This window comes from Ochotona curzoniae, unplaced genomic scaffold, assembly GCF_017591425.1.
Source record: "Ochotona curzoniae isolate NIBS_2020 unplaced genomic scaffold, NIBS_Ocur_1.0 contig_2235, whole genome shotgun sequence".
NCBI lineage: Eukaryota > Metazoa > Chordata > Mammalia > Lagomorpha > Ochotonidae > Ochotona > Ochotona curzoniae.
Genome location: NW_024465384.1, coordinates 1080222 through 1099159, shown reverse-complemented (window position 1 = coordinate 1099159; position 18938 = coordinate 1080222). Strand labels below are relative to the sequence as shown.

The 18938-nt window shown below is 42.6% G+C and overlaps 1 protein-coding gene across 4 annotated transcripts in view; it reads left to right on the top strand.

The window, feature by feature from the left end:
* Positions 1 to 18938, top strand: part of ERC1 (ELKS/RAB6-interacting/CAST family member 1) — a 276756-nt gene that overhangs the window by 195543 nt on the left and 62275 nt on the right. For all 4 annotated transcript variants that reach the window (XM_040972194.1, XM_040972193.1, XM_040972191.1 and 1 more), the window contains one exon: positions 7885 to 8029. In XM_040972194.1, coding sequence (XP_040828128.1) covers positions 7885 to 8029 — 145 coding nt within the window. The remainder of the gene's footprint in view (positions 1 to 7884; positions 8030 to 18938) is intronic.

Below are 18938 nucleotides of genomic sequence, written 5' to 3'. Positions count from 1 at the left end.
TGACGCTAGGAAATTTGCCTCTGAGTGCGTCATAAGTTGTTCTCGTAAGCTTTCTTGAACTAATCTGTTAGATTAGAACCACACTGTGGAAATGATCTGTGAATCACATCTACCAGTCCAGCAATGGGCATTGCTGCGACTGTCAGCAACATGGGAATTTTAGTCACGATAACTTCGATCATTCTCACTGTGACTGTAAAGATTTTTTTTTTGGTAAGCTTAAGTAGATTAGGGGAAGTAAATGCAAACACTAGAAGTCCTACCCTGATGGGGATTTAGGAAATCAGAGAAACCTAATACCTTATCATTGGCCTGTTAAATCAGTTTATGTTTCTGTAAAGTAGAGAATCTCGAAGTTATCCAGAGAATTTCTTCAAAGTTGTAGCTGGAGGTGAGTATCGCTGCTCAGTGGGTTAAGCTACAACTTCAGTTCACTTGTGTCCCGAGGCAGCATGCCCAGAGTGGAGCCCTGCCTCCAGCTCTGATCTGACTTTTCTGCTGATGCATGTAGCCAAGCTATATTTGTTTTAAATCTCTCTTTCAAATAAACACAAATAATAAATTGGTAGTCTTTGAAAAAAAACAGAGAACACACAGATCTTCCATTCACTCCCAAATACCCATTCACATCTGGCACTGCACCAGGCAGACACCAGGAGCTGTGGATTGATCTGAATCTTCTGCGTGGGGGGCAGGGATCCAAGCTGCTGTACCTTCATCTTCTATGTCCCAGATACACAAGGAGGAAGCTGGACCGAAAGTGAAGGAGAAGTTAAAACAGGCACTCCAATATAGAGGTACAAATGTCCCAGGTGGTAGCTTAACTCACTTGTAGATGGAGGGCTAGGCATCTGTCCTTGTGGCTAGCACACCGGTTAATATGCCTGCATCTCACCTTGGTGTTGCCGGGTTTAATTCCTGGCTCAGCTTCTGGTCAGCAGCAATGATGGCTTCAGTAATGAGGTTGCAGCCAGTCACATGGGAGACTGCTATTAATTTACCACCTCCCGGCCTACTTGTGACCATTGCAGGCATTTGGGGAAAGAATCAGTAGGTGGAAACTCCTTCTCCCTGTTTGTAATACTCTGTCCCTGCCTCTCAAATAAATGATTTTCTGAGAGTATAAAAATAATAATAAGTTGTAGGTATCCATTCTAGATTCAAAGTTAGTAGGTCAGAAGTAGAACATGCTAAATCCTTGCCTTGCTCACACCAGCTCCGCTTCCCATCCAGCTCCCTGCCTATGGCCTGGGAAAGCAGTCGAGGACAGCCCAAAGCCTTGGGACCCTGTACCCATGAGGGAGACCCAGAAGAAGCTCCTGGCTCCTGGCTTCAGGTCAGCTCAACTCCAGCCATTGCCATTGTAGCCACTTGGGGAGTGAACCTGTGGATGAAAGATCTTCCTCTCTATCTCTCCTCTCTGTAAACCTGCCTTTCTAATAAAAACACATAAATATTTTTATAACATGTATTTAATTTTTTTAATTGGAAAGTCAGACATACAGAGAGGAGGAGAGACAGAGAAAAGTCAGAGGCTGCATCCAGGTCTCCCATGCGGGTGCAGGGTCCCAAAGCCTTGGGCCATCCTCCACTGCTTTCCCAGGCCACAGGCAGGGAGCTGGATGGATGGGAAATGGGACTTCTGGGGCAGCATTCGGTGCTCTTATGGGATCCTGGTCCAAGCAAGGGAAGAACTTTCGTTGCTAGGCTGCCACGCCCGAACCAAAATACATAAATCTTAAAAAAAAAAAAAACAAGGTGGAACAAGGTGATTTCGAATCATTTCTTTCATGTATGAGAAGCACCATGGTAAAGCACATTTGATAGAGGACAATGAACTCTGCCACTTTCCGTGACTATTAATCAAATCACTCTTGAGCCCTTCTTGGTCTCTACACAGGGCATCTGCTTCTCTTCCACAGGTATTTCTGTCAGCATTCATTCTGGTTTGATTTTTCCTGTGTGCAGTCACTTAGAATTTCCTTATTCATTTTCTCTTTGTATATCATAGTTCAACATCACCAGTCGATATTGAGCGAGACAGAGCTTGTCTCCATTTGTTGCTGTCAGTGTGTCTAGGAGTGATCTTTCAGAGAAGGAAAATGACCAGCCTTCGTTCTGCCACCTCGAAGGCCAAGATTGCCACTACTACCATCCTGGTGTCCCTAAAATTTTGGCCAGCAGTGAAGAAGAAATGGTACAGAAGCTGTAGGGGAATGTAGGGTCAGTGGGGGTCAGTGGAGGCTGAGCCTCTGAGAAGGAGCCTTGCTAACCTCAGACGTGGCCAGATTCACAGCGAGGAGCCCATGTGCTGTGCCTTCACCTTCTACAGCAGCCGGCCTGGGTTTCAGAAAAGCCACCTCTTTCTCCCTCAACTCCCGGGCTTGCACGGCACTGCTCAGTACTTGGATACGTGGAGACTTTTGCTTCTGTCTGCATTTTCCTCTCTCTAGGTCAGGAAAGCTGTTCCCCCCCCCCCCCCATTGCTTTTCCTGTTGCAGTTTTCCTTTTTGGTTGCTGTGAATCAAATCTAAAACTGTGCGCCTGCAGCAGATCAACTCGCAGACTCGATCAGCAGGCCACAGGACCGTCCCTGCCATGCCTGTCACCACCCTCTTCATTGTGTCATGGCAAGAGAGCGTGTGGGACGGTGTCAGCCTTTATCACCAGGCCCAGTTATCCCACTTTTGTTACTATTGCGCAGTTAAGCTGTGCAAAGTATGAAAAATTATAGGCCCAGGAATGTTCCAAGGGGATTACTTTAAACCACTTAAGAGTACAGGGTAATCAGCAAACTGTTTCTGCTTTGCAAGCCATCCCGTCTGTGTCATGAGTGCCCAACACTGCTTTACGTGGCGTGAAAATCAGCTCAGACTGACTGTAATAAACAAGTGCATGGCTGTGTGCCAGTAAAGCTTCACAACTGTGGGGTCATGGTGTGCCATCCGCGGCTTCATAAACAGACATGGATGAGAGCTGTGTGTTGGTGAAAATAATGACTACTACAAAAACACAAGGATAGCTTATTAGAAATGCAGGATTCAAAAGTGTACGGATGAGTGTGAAAATAGCTGCAAATAGAAAATAAGAGAGGGGAGTCAATTCCTAATTATGGCTCAGTAGGATGACAGGGCAGCAAATGGACAAAATTGTCTTTCCTCATTATTTCCATTCTTCTTTATTTGCGCTACTTTTATAATAACAATGTTTTCAAATGTAACAAAAGTGCTGGGACTCAGGATACAGTTACATTTAAAAATATTCACCTAGACTAGTTTACACTGTTGTGTTAGTGCCGCCATTGCTGAAATATAAAATACTTTTTAATCCTTTTTCTTGGAAACCACTTTCAGAACCACTTTGCAGATTTCTGAAATTAAATACATACTTAAACCTTTTGTGTCCCAAAACAGTCAGTCACCCTGACGTGTTGTCTGTGCCAGACTTGTGACCAAACTCAAATTCATTTTTATAAAATGGGTATCTGTAATAGCTCCAAGTAGTAAATTAAATAAACTCCTAAACCAGTATCAAATAGAAATTTAGCAGCATCATTAGAATAAATGTTTTTTGTATTAACTTCCCAAAGTAAATTTTCTAAAGACCTTACCTATTTGAAGTACAGTAGGTGCAAGAGCCTAGCTCGGCATGACTTGTGCTCCTTCCTGGTCTCTAGTTTCGCTTGTAGGCTAAGGTTTGCTCAGTCCTGCTTGGTCCACGCTGTTCCATTACCAATTGACACATTAGCCAGCTGTTGGAGCTACTTTGCCCAGCTTGTCCGACCCCTAGGTCTGGACCACATTTGCCTTTTATATGGCCTCCAGTTTCTGAAATTTGCCCGGAAGGGGAAAGGAGACAGAGGTGGTCTTACTGTTTCCTGAAACTCAGATGCCATAGCAGAGTACTTTTAAAGACATCTTGATTCTATTAACATTTGCAGGTCAGAGGGCATGTGCAACTGGTCTGGCTGTTTCCAACACCAGGAATAGAAGGAATTCACCACTTTAGTGATTTAGAGTTGAGTTTCTGCTGTCACCCACTCACTATGGTAACATGGCGTGTTAGTGATACAGCGGGAGGTTCCTCATCATTGTGAAAGTTTTTATGACCATTTTGTCTTTTTTTTTTTTTCTCTTTTCCTGGGGTAAAGACGTGAACAGAACAAGGAAGAGTAATTTAGCAGACAGAGCACTGAAGTTTTTTGCTTTGCCCAGACCTGCAGGATATGCATACTACCTTTTAAAAACAATTATTTATTTTTATGGGAAAAGCAGATTTACAGAGTGAAGGAAAGACAGAGAGTAAGATCTTCCATCTGATGTTTCAGTCCCAAGTGGCCACAACGGAGCTGAGTCAGGAGCTTTTTTTGGAGGATGGCTTTGGACTGTCCTTGACTGCTTTCCCAGGCCACAAGTAGGGAGCTGGATGGGAAGTGGAGCAGCCAGGATATGAACCAGCATCCATATGGGATCCTGGCGCATGCAATGCAAGTACTTTAGCCACTAGGCTACCATGCCAGGCCCGGTCCAGTATGTTTTACATTTTATGTGTTTGTATTGCTCCCAAGGGGCTGGTGAAAAGCACTCAGTGTGTTGACTGGTGAATCTCCCATGTCTGTGGGTCGTCTTCTAATAGAATTCTTAAAATCAGTGAGAATCTCCCAGCCAGGATATATTTCTGTAAATTAGCCGTATCACTTATTACAAAAGATGACTTTGATATCTCAAGCTATTGTCTGATTAAAAAGGAATTCTTTTTCATGGTTTTTATTTTTTAAAATAATTTTAATGACTTTTCACTGAATATGTATTGCTCTTATCAGAAGATACTTTTTTTTTACGAAGAAGTAATTCCCTTGAATAGGTGACAACTAAAAGTCCTTTTGCAATTTACTTTTTTTTCTACCTTGTATTCCATTCCCTCTGAAAAACTGAGTATTCTTAGCAGTTTTAACTTAATCTTTTCAGATGTACTATATAAAATTAAACCATGTAAATTCAAAACTCTACTATAAGATATTTCTTATCAGATGTATTAGAAGAACCGCAATGCTCCTTAGTCCCAAAAAGTCATGGCTCTTCTTATTTCACAAACTTCATCTGAATCCTTGTCCATCTTCTGGGTTTTTTTTTTTTTCCTAACAGCCTATTTTCCACCGTAGTATTTCCCACTTACCAAAACAGTAACCAAGAGGACAGGATCATTTCTGTCCCTGCTCATAAAGAAAAGGAAAACCCAAAAGCTAACGAGTAATAATGACACTACTCAGAATTCCTGAGTAGTGAACTGAGCGTAGTATAATCCAAATCTCTCATTCTCTTGGCTGTGATTCGCCCTTTGTTTAGGTACTTAGTCATGTAATAACCAACATGGAGACTGTCCTTTGCATGTGGAAAGGACCAAGTTCTGATGAGGTGACCGGGAGCTACCTAGAGGGTGGGAATCCCTAACACTTGCGGGAAGGAGCGTCAGATCCTGTGAGGTGATAGCTTTTTATTCCTCCGCATGAGCAGCATCAGTGGCATAAAATCTATTTGAGTTACATTAAAAGTTTTAAAGGCTTCAGATTATTCATCTCACTAAAAAGGCATTACTCTAGTGGCTAAGACTCCACATCCCTTAAAATTTGAAATTGGAAATCTAAATTGTCACCTGTTATGTTACATTACTGTTGGAGAATCTGACATTTTACCCCGGAGATTAACTGTACTACATTATTTGGCCAAGCATACCATTTATAAGAGAGTTTGAAATTCCCTCAAGGTCCCTCAGTAGTTTATTGTTTTATGTTCCAAGCTTAAACACGGAATGGAGCTCAAATCCCGTCACCTTCGTATTTTGTAACTGGAGTTTATTTCCCATTCATCTTCTGCTCCTTGCCCACAGCAGTGTGGCAACCCTGCTTGAGAAAGCACACTTCTCGTTCCAGCTTTGTCGGATGCGGGGCGACCCAAAAGAGAACAGATGACCGCAGTCAACAGGAAACTGCAGAGTTAGACCATCTTGAACTCCTTCACCTTTAAGCTCATTTTACCACTTAACATATTTTTTTCAAGTGGTCAGAGGGTATATTTAGATTGTTGTTATCCCTTTGGTGTTGACTGGAGCCTCATGGTGTAAGCCATCTGCCATTTCTTAGAGTCACGGAGCAGGGAGGGGGCAGTGAAAGCTGACACTGGGGTCGATGAGAATCTTGCCTCCTTCTTCAGGACTAGTTAAAACAAATCCTCATTTCCATGCTGTAAGCTGATACACACCCTTCATTCATTTGTCTTGCCTGTTCAGAGTTCAGTACAAACTGCCTGTCCGGAATATTGAAAAGATAAGATAGTTTTCCAGTTTGTGGCTACACTAAAACTCTTCCATATGACTACTGTTGAGACGCAGTTATCTTAACAGAAGACAGAAGTGAGGTTAAACGTAGGCAGTGCTTTCTGCAATTCAACATTTCCCTAGGTCAAAGCTCAAGTCACTTATACAGTTCCTGTAAATCAGATCTGTCTTCTTACATAAAAGATGAGCTACTGAAGAATGCACTTAGACCGTGAGACTAATTGTTCACCAGCTCTATTCTGATTAGTTTATAGATGTCTGCCTTCCTCCCTAGGAAATACCTTCAAGTTGTTCATCGCAAGAAGTATGAAAAATTTATTGTTTCCAAATGTGTAGGTTATTGCCAACAACTGCAGACCTAACTTCCATTGATAAGATAAAGAGAATTGTCAGAAGCCTTTGTTTCCAAATCTAGTGTACTCCATTTGCAGTGTGTTATCTGAGTCCAGTCTGTACATGAAAATGTTCTCAGTGCAGCCAATGCTTTGGTTTGCTTGGAAGTGATGGAATACATAGTGGAGGGATGGATTAAATGTGTAGGTAGCAGAATTATTCTTACTTAAAATCACAAAGCTTGTTTCCTTTGGGGGAGTGTCGTTTTTTGCTTTTTTTTTTTTTTTTTGTAATTGGAAAGTCAGATTTACAAAGTGAAGCAGAGACAGAGAGAAAGGTCTTACATTTGCTGAGTCACTCCCTATGTGGCTGCAAAGGCCAAAGCTGAGCTGATCTGAAGCCAGGCGCTAGGAGCTCCTTCCGGGTCTCCCACATGGATGCAGGGTCCCAAGACTTTGGGTCGTCCTCCACTGCTTTCCCAGGCCACAAGCAGGGAGCTGGATGAGAAGTGAAGCGGCCAGGATACAAACTGGTGCCAAAAAGGGATCCCAGGCATGCAAGGTGTGGACTTTAGGCACTAGGGTACCGTGACGGGTCCAGCTTGTTGCTGTTTCAAATTCAACTCAGTTATAGATAGGAAAAACCTGTAAAGTGAAAAACTTAAGTTGTTACCAATATAATTTTTATACATTCAGTATGTTATTTAGGCTTTATTTGAGAAACTTAGCATAAGATCAGCCCTTTTGATACATTTTTTTTGTTTGTTTTACTCTCCAGTGGTCTTCACTATGGGGACAGTGTTGTAGAGCCGACTTCTAGGGCATACTCCTCATGTATAACTGGAGCTTCTTGGCACCTGGTTAGCAGCTTGCACATTTCCCCCACTGATGTACTCTGAATTCTGAATTTGGTCACTTAATGCCATCATGTACACGGAATCATGCCATGTTTGTGCCTCCACACCTGCCTTCTTTCACTTAGTGTAACATAGGAACCCTTTATTCAAGTAGCAGTCAACAACATGATAAAAGATAGAGGGGGGGGAATCTAAATGAGATTCCAAGCTTTCCTGCTTCTTCCATGTTGAACTTGGGCAAGCTGTACACCCTCTCTAAGCCTCAGTTCCATCGTCCATAAACTAGGAATAGTATAACTTCCTATGCTATTGGTAGTATAGAACCAATGCGAAGGTTAAAGTCCTGGCATTTTCTTCCACAGGCAAGAAGCTCTTCTGGCTGCGATTAGTGAAAAAGATGCCAACATTGCTCTTCTAGAGCTTTCATCCTCCAAGAAAAAGACTCAAGAGGAAGTGGCTGCACTGAAGCGAGAGAAGGACCGACTGGTGCAGCAGCTCAAACAGCAGGTACTGTGAGTGCACCCGGGCAGTGCTGTCCTCTGCACATGTCTTCCGGATCTGATAGCAACGTCTTCTGTTTCATATCAGGTGTCTGTTGATCAGATCGAGTTAATTCTCAAAGTAGAGACGTTGTGTCTCAGTAGCTTGCTGGCTCTCTAGAATGTGCAGCGGTATTTGTGCCAACAGGGCTGCTTGAGAAGCTGTGAAAATGTTCTGAGCTTTATGCAGTGACTGGTAGAAAGCAAAGAAATGGAACACAAAAGATGACTTTCTTACAGCCAGTTCGATTCTTGTAATACAGGCAGTAAGTACGTCCTTATTCCAAGGTTTGTAAGTCCGAAAGCTGAGCACATCATTTCACTGGTTTGTGAGCTTGTTTTTAGCCATATCCATTCTTGTAAGTCATCGTGCCTGACTATATAGACACATGATTTAATCAGTTTGGGGGCTCTTGATCATCTTAAGACACCAAATGGAATAGAATGGCTAGTGGAGCACAGTACTGTGTCAGTGAGCATGGGTTTTGGTTACCTAATTCTCTTAAGACTGTGTTTTCATTAAGTGAAAATTAAGGACACTAATGTATGAGTTTATGAACTTAGAAATAGCAGCTAAAACAATTTTCAGTTCTTATTTTTCTTTTCTTTTTTATATTATTATTTTGTTATTAGCATTTTATGATACAGTTCCATAGACCCTGGAATTTCCCCTATTCCCTCCCTAAATCCCTTCCCCCCACTGAGTTCCAACATATCATTACAACTGTGTAGTTCCTCATAGACAGTTATAGGTCCATCATTGTGGGCATGGACAACGGCAAAGGGTCCAGCATCCCATTGTCGGGACACACCCAGCACTTTCACTGGAGGTCTATCCAAGATCCAGAAATAGAGATTACACTGTATCCTCACATCTGGACATGTCAGTCTCTACTACACAGTCACTATAAATCCCCCCCAAGTGAAAAGCCACACACACACACACACAAAACAAAACAACAACAGGAAGAAGAATAGAAATTTACAATGCCATGAAGTTAAATAACATGCCACTGGATATGATGGTCTCCATTACACAGTTACTATACATCTTCTTAAATGAAAAGCCACAAAACAGAATCAACAACCGGAAGGAAAAATAGAAAGTTACAATGCCATGAAGTTAAATAACATGCTACTGAATGACTAATGTGTCATTGAAAAAATGAAAAGGGAAACCAAAAACGTTTCTTTTAAAGATTTATTTTATTTTTTATTGGAAAGTCAGATATGCAGAGGAGAAGAGACAGATAGAAAGATCTTAACATCCATCAATTCACTCCGCAAACGGCCACAATGGCCCGAACTGTGCCGATGAGAATCCTGGGGCTTAGAGCTCTTCTGGCTTTTCCATGTGGATGCAGGGTCCCAAGGCTTTGGGTTATCCTGGACTGCTTTCCCAGGCCACAAACAGGGAGCTGGGTGGGAAGCAGGGCAGCCGGAATTAAAACCAGCAGCCATATGGGATCCCAGCGTGTGCAAGGGAAGGACTTTAGCCACTAGCCTACCACGGTGGGCCCAAGAACCGTCTTGAAGAAAATGATGCTACTGTATGATCTGAGTCATTGAAAGATTTAATGAGAAAAAAAGCATGTTTTGAAGTAATGAAGCTAGAAACATCAAAATCTATGAGCTATAGTTTCTGCTGTTTTTTTCTTGGTGAGATGTCTCCTGTAGGGAACAAATAGATGGGTGTTTTTAATCCAGTCTACTAATCTATGACATTTGATTGATGAGTTTAAGCCATTTGCATTCAGGGTTAATATAAATAGGTGATAATTTGTGGGTAATTTGTTCCTGTCATTTAGCAATGGGTTGTTCATTGATTTAATCTTCTGTTATTTTACTGGAATGTTCTGCTCATTTGCCTTTGGTTTTGGTGGATACTATTCCTCTTCTCTGTCAAGAGAACATCTTTAAGTATCATTGTAGGGCAGGTATGGAAGAGACATATTCTTTCTTTTTTTTTTTTTTTTAAGATTTATTTATTTGTATTGGAAAGTCAGATATACAGAGAGGAAGATCTTCCGTCCAATGATTCACTCCCCAAGTGACTGCAACAGCTGGTGCTGCACCAATCCGAAGCCAGGAACCAGGAACCTCTTCTGGGTCTCCCATGCAGGTGCAGGGTCCCAAGGATTTGGACCATCCTCGACTGCTTTCCCAGGCCACAAGCAGGGAGCTGGATGGGAAGTGGAGCTGCCGGGATTAGAACCGGCGCCCATATGGGATCCCGGCATGTTCAAGGCAAGGACTTTAGCCACTAGGCCATGCCACTGGACCCTAGACATATACTTTCAACTTTTCTTTACTGTGGAAGATTTTTATTTCATTTTCAAAGACTTAGGAAAACTTTGCTGGATACATTATCCTGGGCCAACAATTTTTTGCTCTTAAATATGTCACTCCATTCTCTTCTGGCCTCTGCAGTTTCCTGTGCGAGATCAGCTATGTATTTAATTGCCATTCCTCTATATGTCAGTTGATTTTTTTTTTTACAAATACATTAAAGGATCTTTTCCTTATATTCATTTGTGTTGTGGTAAGATCAGTTTTAGTCAAGTCTGCTGGGAGTCCTGTGCCCCTCCTGGGTGTTGTTTCCTTGTTCTTTCACCCAATTAAGGAAATTTTTCTTTATTATTTTTAAACCCAGCTTCTCGTTCTGTACCTTCTGGAACTCCCGTGACTTTTATATTTGACCTTTTAATAGTGTCTTAATTGTTAAATACTTTTTTAGCTTGACATAGCTCTTTTTCCAGTTTTTTGATTATTTCCCCATTGTGACAGGAAATATCTTCCAGTTCTGACATTCTTTCTTTGGCCTCCTTCATTCTGTTATTGAGACCTTGCACTGAATTTTTAATTTGCTCTGTTGCATCCTTCATTTCCAGTAATTTGGCTTGATTTTGTTTCAGTGTTGTTATTTGCTGTGTGGCATATTGCTTAAATTCTTGCATGTTGTAAATTCTCACTGTTGATAAGAAGCTTTATAACAAATGTTTTGGATTTTGTATCTGCCATTTTCTCAATGTATTCCTCAGTTAATTCTGAGGTTCACAAAGGCTTTTGCTCTTTTGCAGGGGAGTCTTCAGTAATATTCATTGTGCTTCTGTCTCCTCTTTTGCTCTTGGTCTTCGTACTTCTGGTTAACAGATTCTTCTTCTTAGGGGAGGTCTCCAAGCTGTGTCAAACACAGGTCTTCGATTCCATTTAACTGTTGTGGTTAGTACACGGCTCTTTGTTTGCAGTCACTTGTGCCACTCCCTCCAGTGAGTTTCAGATCTGGGCTTTTATGTTAGACTTCCACCATGTTCTCTGTAGCCCGGGCCCTGGCTCAGCACTTCACCTCCTGTGATCCCGCACTGTTGTTGTACTGTTGTATGTACAGCCTTTGTCCCATTTCCAGTTTGCGCAGGTCCCAGGATGATAGCACACATGCAGCTCACTTTGTCCCTGCAGTCTCATAGCCTTTGCCACACTGTACAAAATGGCACCTGATGAGCCACACTCATGGAGTTCTTGATCTTCTGGCTGTTAGGTCTAAGGGTGACCCAGAACCTGAAAGATGCCATGTTGTTTGCATTCTCTGAGTTAGTGATTTCACTCCCAGCTTAGTGCGTGCACAGTCCTGTCCCATAGCCATTACCTCCCTGCACAAGATGGCGCCTGATTCAGCTCTATTGGGATTTTGAGCTGTGAAATCCAACCTGTTTCTGCACTTCCTCTTGGGGATCTGCTGCTCTATCTCTGCTCCTGATCCAATCAAACAAACCAGCAGGATGGGCAGCTCTTTGTCTGGGTTCACCTCCTGAGCTCCTGGTGAAGTCCTGTTCCCCCCCTGGTTGCTGGTGAAGTTTCAGCCACTGGTATAGTTCAGATCAAACTTGCTGAAGGGCTGGGGCATCTTGTCACTGCAGCTCCACACCATTGTCTCCACTGCTTTCCTGTGTCCATCCGTCTCCGGGTGCCACTCTGCTGTTGTTCGGTCCTCTCCTGTTTCCAGGAATGTGCCCTCTTTGCTTCACCCTGGCTAATGTTTCTCCGTCATTTAAACATTTAAACATGTGTTCTTATCCTATTCTGCCATCTTGATTCTCCAATTCTAAGTAGTTTATATCTGAGTATATGGCCTGAATCTCCTCAAGTGATGTGATCTACATAAAGAGAAATATAAAGCAATTCTGTAGAGTCCTTCCTGCCATTCTTTCGTGCCTCCAGCCATGCGACATATCACTTTCCTGCCTTCTCCAAATGTATCTCTGATCTGCAAAGAGGAAGGACGGAAGTTTGGCTCTTTAATTACTCTGTGTCCGTGTTAACTTTTGGACAAGAAAGATGCCTTTTGGAATGAGGATATGATATTGGTACCGTTTTAATTGAAAGCCTCCTAGTCCTTGGGTTGCTGGGATATGCCTCTTATTAAAGCCCATTTCCTAACCAGGGAAACAGCATTGACCAGGCTTGCCAGTAAATGGAGCTGCCACTGCCTGATAGACTCTTGGCATGCACATGCAATTCCTGTTTTCAGGACGAAGTGGAGCAAGGAGGACCATTAGGATTTAGGGGTCCCCCTCTAATATGGTCCCAATTTACTTACTGCCCTTCCCCCAGGGGAGCTTGTTTCCTTAACTCATTCTTGGTCTAAAGCAACACTTGGAGGGCTACATCCTAGGAGGAGACCAGGACTGAAGAAAAAGGTTGTCTAACTAACTCCAGATGTTCTGTGGTGAGTGCCAACCATGTGTGCAGACTTGTAAGTCACGAAGAAGCCCCCAGCCTGCTAGTCAGGCACCCACATTAGACTTCATGTAAACTCAAACCCCTAGCAGGCATCACTACAGACTGTTGTAGCTGCAGCAGCTGTCACAAGATGGCCTTTTTCTCAGCACTATTTTCTCCACCTGCAGAATTTCACAACCTTCATATTGTCTTTGCTGTTAGTGTAAAGTTGACCTTCGGCCCTGTGTGCTCTATGCACAGCTATCAGAATTTTCTTCTGTTTTAAAACAATAAAAAAAAAAAAGGAAAAAAAAAAGTCAACTCTAGTGGCATAAAAATTAAGGCGTAAGAATAAGTGATGACCTCAGTTGCAGCTACAGTTTTGTAATCCTCTGCATTCGAATTTACTACCTGACAATATATTTTTTTATTTCAGTACTTTCTAGCAACGAGGGACACAAAGATGTAGCTCATGCTCATGTGAAGTATCTCTTATCCAAAATGCTTGGGATCAGGAAGTGTTTCAGATTTGGGGAATGTTTTCATAAAATCATTAGGAATAAGGATAAAGTCTAAACACAGCTTTTCTTTGCTATACATGTAATTTAAAATTTTTTTATTCATCTGAAAGGCAGAGTAACAGAAAGAGGATAAGAGAAGGGAAAAGATCCTTTATCTGCTGCTTCATTCCACAAATGACCACAACCATCCAGTTTGGGCCAGGCTGAATCCGGGAGCCTGGAACTCGATCCTGCCCTCCCTCTGCAGTGGCCAGGGCTCAAGTGCTTGGGCTGTCTTCCACAGCTCTCCAGGCACATTAGCAGAGAGCTGGCTGAGAAAGGGAGCCACCGGGACTCCTTCCAGAGCTCCAATATGAGCTGCCTGTGTTGCAAGCAGCCACTTAACTTGCTGCACCAAAACACTACCCCCTGACCCTCCACATTTTTTTGTCAAGATTATATATTTTTTATGCATTTAAGCTGAAGATTGTTGAATCCTGTGGTCAGTACGCCCATTTAGGGGTTGTGATCTGTCACATGAAATCATGTGTGGAATTCTCCACTTACAGCATCATGTCAGAATTTCAGAGTTTCAGACTTTGGAGCATTTTGGGTTTTGGTTTTTTTGGATTAGGTAAAAACGACTGTCTTCCTGTTAACAGCCTAGAAGAGTCCTCTATCAACCAGATTATTTCCTTGAGATTCATGTTCCTCATCTGTAGAGTTGGGATGATGTTACAAACCTCACAGGATTGGTGTGAAATTAAGCATGGCTGCAAACCTTACATCTCCCTTCCCTTTCAGGGATCCCTGCTGCACAAGAGCCATCTCATTGATGCTGCTTGTTACATTGACAGGAGGGAAGTTCCTGTTAACTCTGGCTTCCCAAGTCTTCTGTAATCACTTCATTTAATGTTCAGTGTAACTGAAGTGCTGAGGATTAGACAGGTGATTACCCAGTTCTCTGAGCAAGAACGGATTTCTCAAAGCAGTCAAGAAAGACAGTGGTGCTGTTTATCTCTCCTTTCTTCCACCTTTTTCTTTTCAGGAATATGGCCATAATATAGAATTTTTAAAAATAATTCTCATAGAGGCCAGCATTGTAGCTTGGTGGGTTTAGCTGTAGCCTGATCCCATATGGATGCTCACATCACAGCTACCCCACTTCCAGTCCAGTTTCCTGCAGGTATACCTGGAAAAGCAGCCATGGGTGCTCTACATAGCTTGGACTCCTGGTTCCTGCTCCCTGGATGCAGCCTGGCTCAGTCTTGGCCATTGAGGTCATTTGGAGAGACATCCAGTGGATGGAAGATCTTTTAAAGCACAATTCTAATAGACCCTTCTTAAATTTTAACATTTTCATCATTGAACAACCGTTCAATTCCTGCACTGAAATTCTTAGCACTAGAAACTACTCCCACACATGCGTTCCTTCCCGTTCACTTCTAGTCCTCTGATTTTCCCAGTTTCTATATGCCTGTTTTGTATGTCCTTGATAGAATGTTTCAGACTTATATTAAAAACAGAATAATGATGAAATGACTGCCACTCATTAATTGACTGTGATATGCTGGGCACAAGCACTTAATGCACACTATATCTGATTGTCAGCACTCTGGATAGGATTATTTTCGTTATATAGGTGAAATACCCAAGACCTACAGAGGTTAAATTTCTTGGCCAAATTTCCATGAGGACTAAATAGGAATTCTGGTAGAGCCAAAATTAGGAGGGATTCTCTTCTTAACTCTTGTATCTTGTGCGGGAATTCCACAGTTGGAAATGACAAAAATTGCATTGGAATTATCATCATAAGCAAATGCTACTTTGTGACTTTATGGTATTCATTTGTTTCTCGCAGGGACAAGAATGGGGATTCATTTATGCTCTCATCCCTCCCCTCTTTTTCTAGGAAAGAACCTAAACCAAAAAGGAAATGGTGTGAGTTGTCCCTGTCTTAGATTACGTAGAGAGACAACATGAACTTGAGGCTACAAAATAGCAGTTAACTGTATAAAATACCATCTCCTTCCTCTTTCTATTAGGGACATTTGAAGATGAATTGGGTAATCCCTTCAGAGGGAACCAGAATCTTCCAGAGAAGAGTGGCATAGTGGGACAGAGCAGAGATGTGTGGCAAGCCCCTGGTGCCTGTGCTGCAGGGAGGTGTGTGCCCTTGGGGAGCTAGCTGATTCCGAACAGGCCATTTGCCCACTGCTCAGTTGGCCAGAGCCTGCTCCTGGCCTCTTTGGGTTTTTCTTTTCGGTGTCCCAAGATGAGCATCCTTTCTGTGCACACATTCTTGCTCCTGGTGGGATCGCCCCAGGTTGGCCTCGAGAGCAGTCCAGTGGGATTGAGCCAAATGTTTTCATAGCCTTTCGGAGTTTCCTCTTATGTTGTATGTATTTTGCTTGTTTAACCCTCATGAGATTAGCTTATTGCATAATCTGTCTAGTGCTTCATAGATGATGGTTGCTCTGCTGCTGCTTCAAGTTTTTTGTTTGTTTTTGGTTGTGTGCTTTATATGCATACAGTACGAAAAAAAAACTAGAATCAGGTGAATAATTTTTAAGTATTTGTCTTTCATGAATTTCTGTGCCTTAGTTCACAGTTTGTCTCTATCTCAAGAAGCTACATATGACATGTAGGATATTTTCTATGATGCCCTAAGTCTCATTTAACACTGCAACAGGTACAGCTGACTGCTCTGACAAGTCACTGATGAGTCTGAGAACTGACCCGTGCTCTGAGTTGGTACTTCCTGCACCCTGGTAGACTTTATCTCATCTGTAAACCCGCACGTGTTCACGTTAGATCCTTCCCCATCCCTGCCATGAGTACTGCTTGCCAGTGTTCATATGTTCAGTTCTCTGTCCAGAGAGCCCACTCAGAAACGTTTGTCACTTCTATGATACAGACCCGGTCTCTTTTGAGTCCTTTATATATGACTGTCTTACCCCCCTTTTAGTTAGTGGTTGTAAGGTATGAATAGGTTCCTTCCTTTGACACCAGACCTTTCCTTTCACATGCTAAGTGGGTGGCCCTTGGCACTCCCTTAAGATGCCATCTGTATGTTTTATTGATATTTCCTTCCTCATAGCACTGATGGTTTCTCATTGTCTAGCATCGTAACCTGGTACACCAGCTGTGATGTTGTGGTTAAAAAGTGCTTTTATCTTAACCACTCCAGGCATTTGGAATTTTCCAAATAAATCATCATTGAACTAAGATGTCTCCTTCTTACTTTCAAATACTCTGTTGAAAGTCCGGTAAATTCCCTTTGTTTGAAACTGAGGGTTGTCATTTGTTCCAATTCCAGTTTTAATGCTCATGCTTTTTTAGTATAGCTTTGTGAAAGAAAATGCAATTTGGGGCTTGATTCGTCCCCTCCCTTTCCAAGGTCAAAGTGTTTTCCATGTTTGAGAAGTGTCCTCTTTACCTAGCTTAAAGTTTTCAGCAAAGAATGTAAATCTGTGTTTGCTTCAGCAGCACATATGCTAAAGCCGGAAGGAATGTAAATGTGTCATTTTGCATGTAAGAGATGCGATTTATTCTTCCCTTCCAAGTTCTGTTCTGAAGAACGGGTTTTAAAAAGCTCAGATTTGATTTTTAGATTTTTGTTTATATATTTTTACTTTTGAAAGGAAGAGTTACAGAGAAAGAGGGAGAGACAGAAGGAGATATTCCATCCTTTGGTTCATCTTTTGGCTGTAGCCACTAGGGGTGGTCATTAGCTAGTGAATTTCTGTAAAAATATAATCCACAGTGGAATCAAAGTAAGACTTTTTAAAAAAGAAATACAGGAAATATCAATTATTTGGGTTTTCTAATATGTATTTTTGAAAACTGAAGTTACAGAGAGAAAGGCACAGAAATCTTTTTCTGCTGGTTTGCTCCCAAGATGGCCACAATATCCAGGGCTGGACCATAGTGGGCCCAAGAGCTTCATCTGGGTCTCCCATATGAGCAACAGGGGCTCAAGCACTTGGGCCATCCTGCACTGCTCACCCAAGGCCATTAACAGGGAGCTGCATTGGAAGTGGAGCAAACAGAGCACATACCCTTATGTGACACCAGTGTCAGGTGGCTATGAGGGCCTGGCAAGGGAGCCTAGTGGCTGAAGTCCTTTGCCTTGCATACACCAGGATCTCATATGGACATTGGTTCGTGTCCTGACAGCCCCACTTCCCATCCAGCTCCCTGCTTGTAGGCTGAGAAAGCAGTCGAGGATGGCTCAAAGCCTTGGGAACCCTGCACCCATGTGGGAGACTGGAAAGAAGCTCCTGGTTTTGGATCAGCTCAGTTCCAGCCATTGTGTCCACTTGGGGAGTAAATCAGTGAATGGAAGATCTTCCTCTCTGTCTCTCCTCCTGTTTGTATATCTGCCTTTCCAATAAAAAATCTTTAAAAATCTTAGAAAACTGTGAGTTGATCTCATGCCATAAGTTTGCGGGGGCAGGGGCGGACCTGATGAACCCAGTTCTGAATGAATCGCAGATTGCTACAAGAGCTGAGCTGAACTAGGCTCCCCTGCGCTGAGTGTGGCCTAGCAGTCACCTCCCGACACACACAGTCTCAGCTTCCCACAGCCCCAAGGACCCCATGAGTGAGCCTGAGCACAGTATGGGAGGGGGCGGCTGTGCCGGCAGGGCTCCCTGAGCAGCCTCTTGCACTGTGCTGCCACACTGGCAAGATGAATGTGCCAGGTCCCTGCTGTGCCTTTCAGCAGTTTCTCTCGCATTCAGTTCAAGATGTTTCTGGTTCTTGGCATGGCAAGTGGTGTTCTGCTGGAACCTGGACACTGCGGGTACTGTGTTGTGGTTCTGAATCTACTTAGCCCCTCTATGTTGGCCCTTTTGCTTTGATCTCAGTTCCCACTGGCAGAAGTCCAGGATCTTTACTTGGCCGCAGTTGGGACCCTTGCACTGGGGGCTCCCTGTTAGTCCTGGGCAAGGATATGTGTTCTTACCCTTCATGGGCCAAGGTAGGAATGTCCTTGCCAATGCCAGGAAAGTGGGCTGGACCGATGTCCTCATAGGATGTCAGCCTGGCAGGAGACAGCTTTACCCCCTGAACCACAACCTCAATCCCTGAACCATGACTTTGTAATTCGTATAATCTGTTTATTCATGTCATCTGAAGTGCTCTTGTGTCTGGGGCAGCAGATGTACCTGTGTGCTTGCGTGCATGTGTGTGGGTACTTAAAGTGCTTTGAATTATTGAGAGTTCAGAATTCATGATGATTTCATGAAGTCCTCAAGTTTAAGCCTGCAGAGCTATTCCTAGTATAGGAAAAAAATGTTCTTCTTTTATAAAAGCACTCAAGATTCTAATTTCTCTAAAGTCACTGAGGAGCTAGTTATACTGCTACTTGAAATACTAAATATTAAAATATTATTTCAGTATTTTTAAAACTTGCATTTAGCACACCATTTAAGATCACCCCCAAAATGATCTGCATTTTCTGTTAAGTGTGAAGAAATTTAATGTGATTTTTTTAGCCTCTATAGAAGTAAGTTTTATATATATGTTTTATTATTAGTTACTCAAATGTCCACAGATAAAACTATGGCAAGTACTCTTAGATTTTGGCCATTGTTCACCAGTTTCTAGAATAACAGAACACTTGGCTACATTTTCTTTTTTGTTTAGATACAG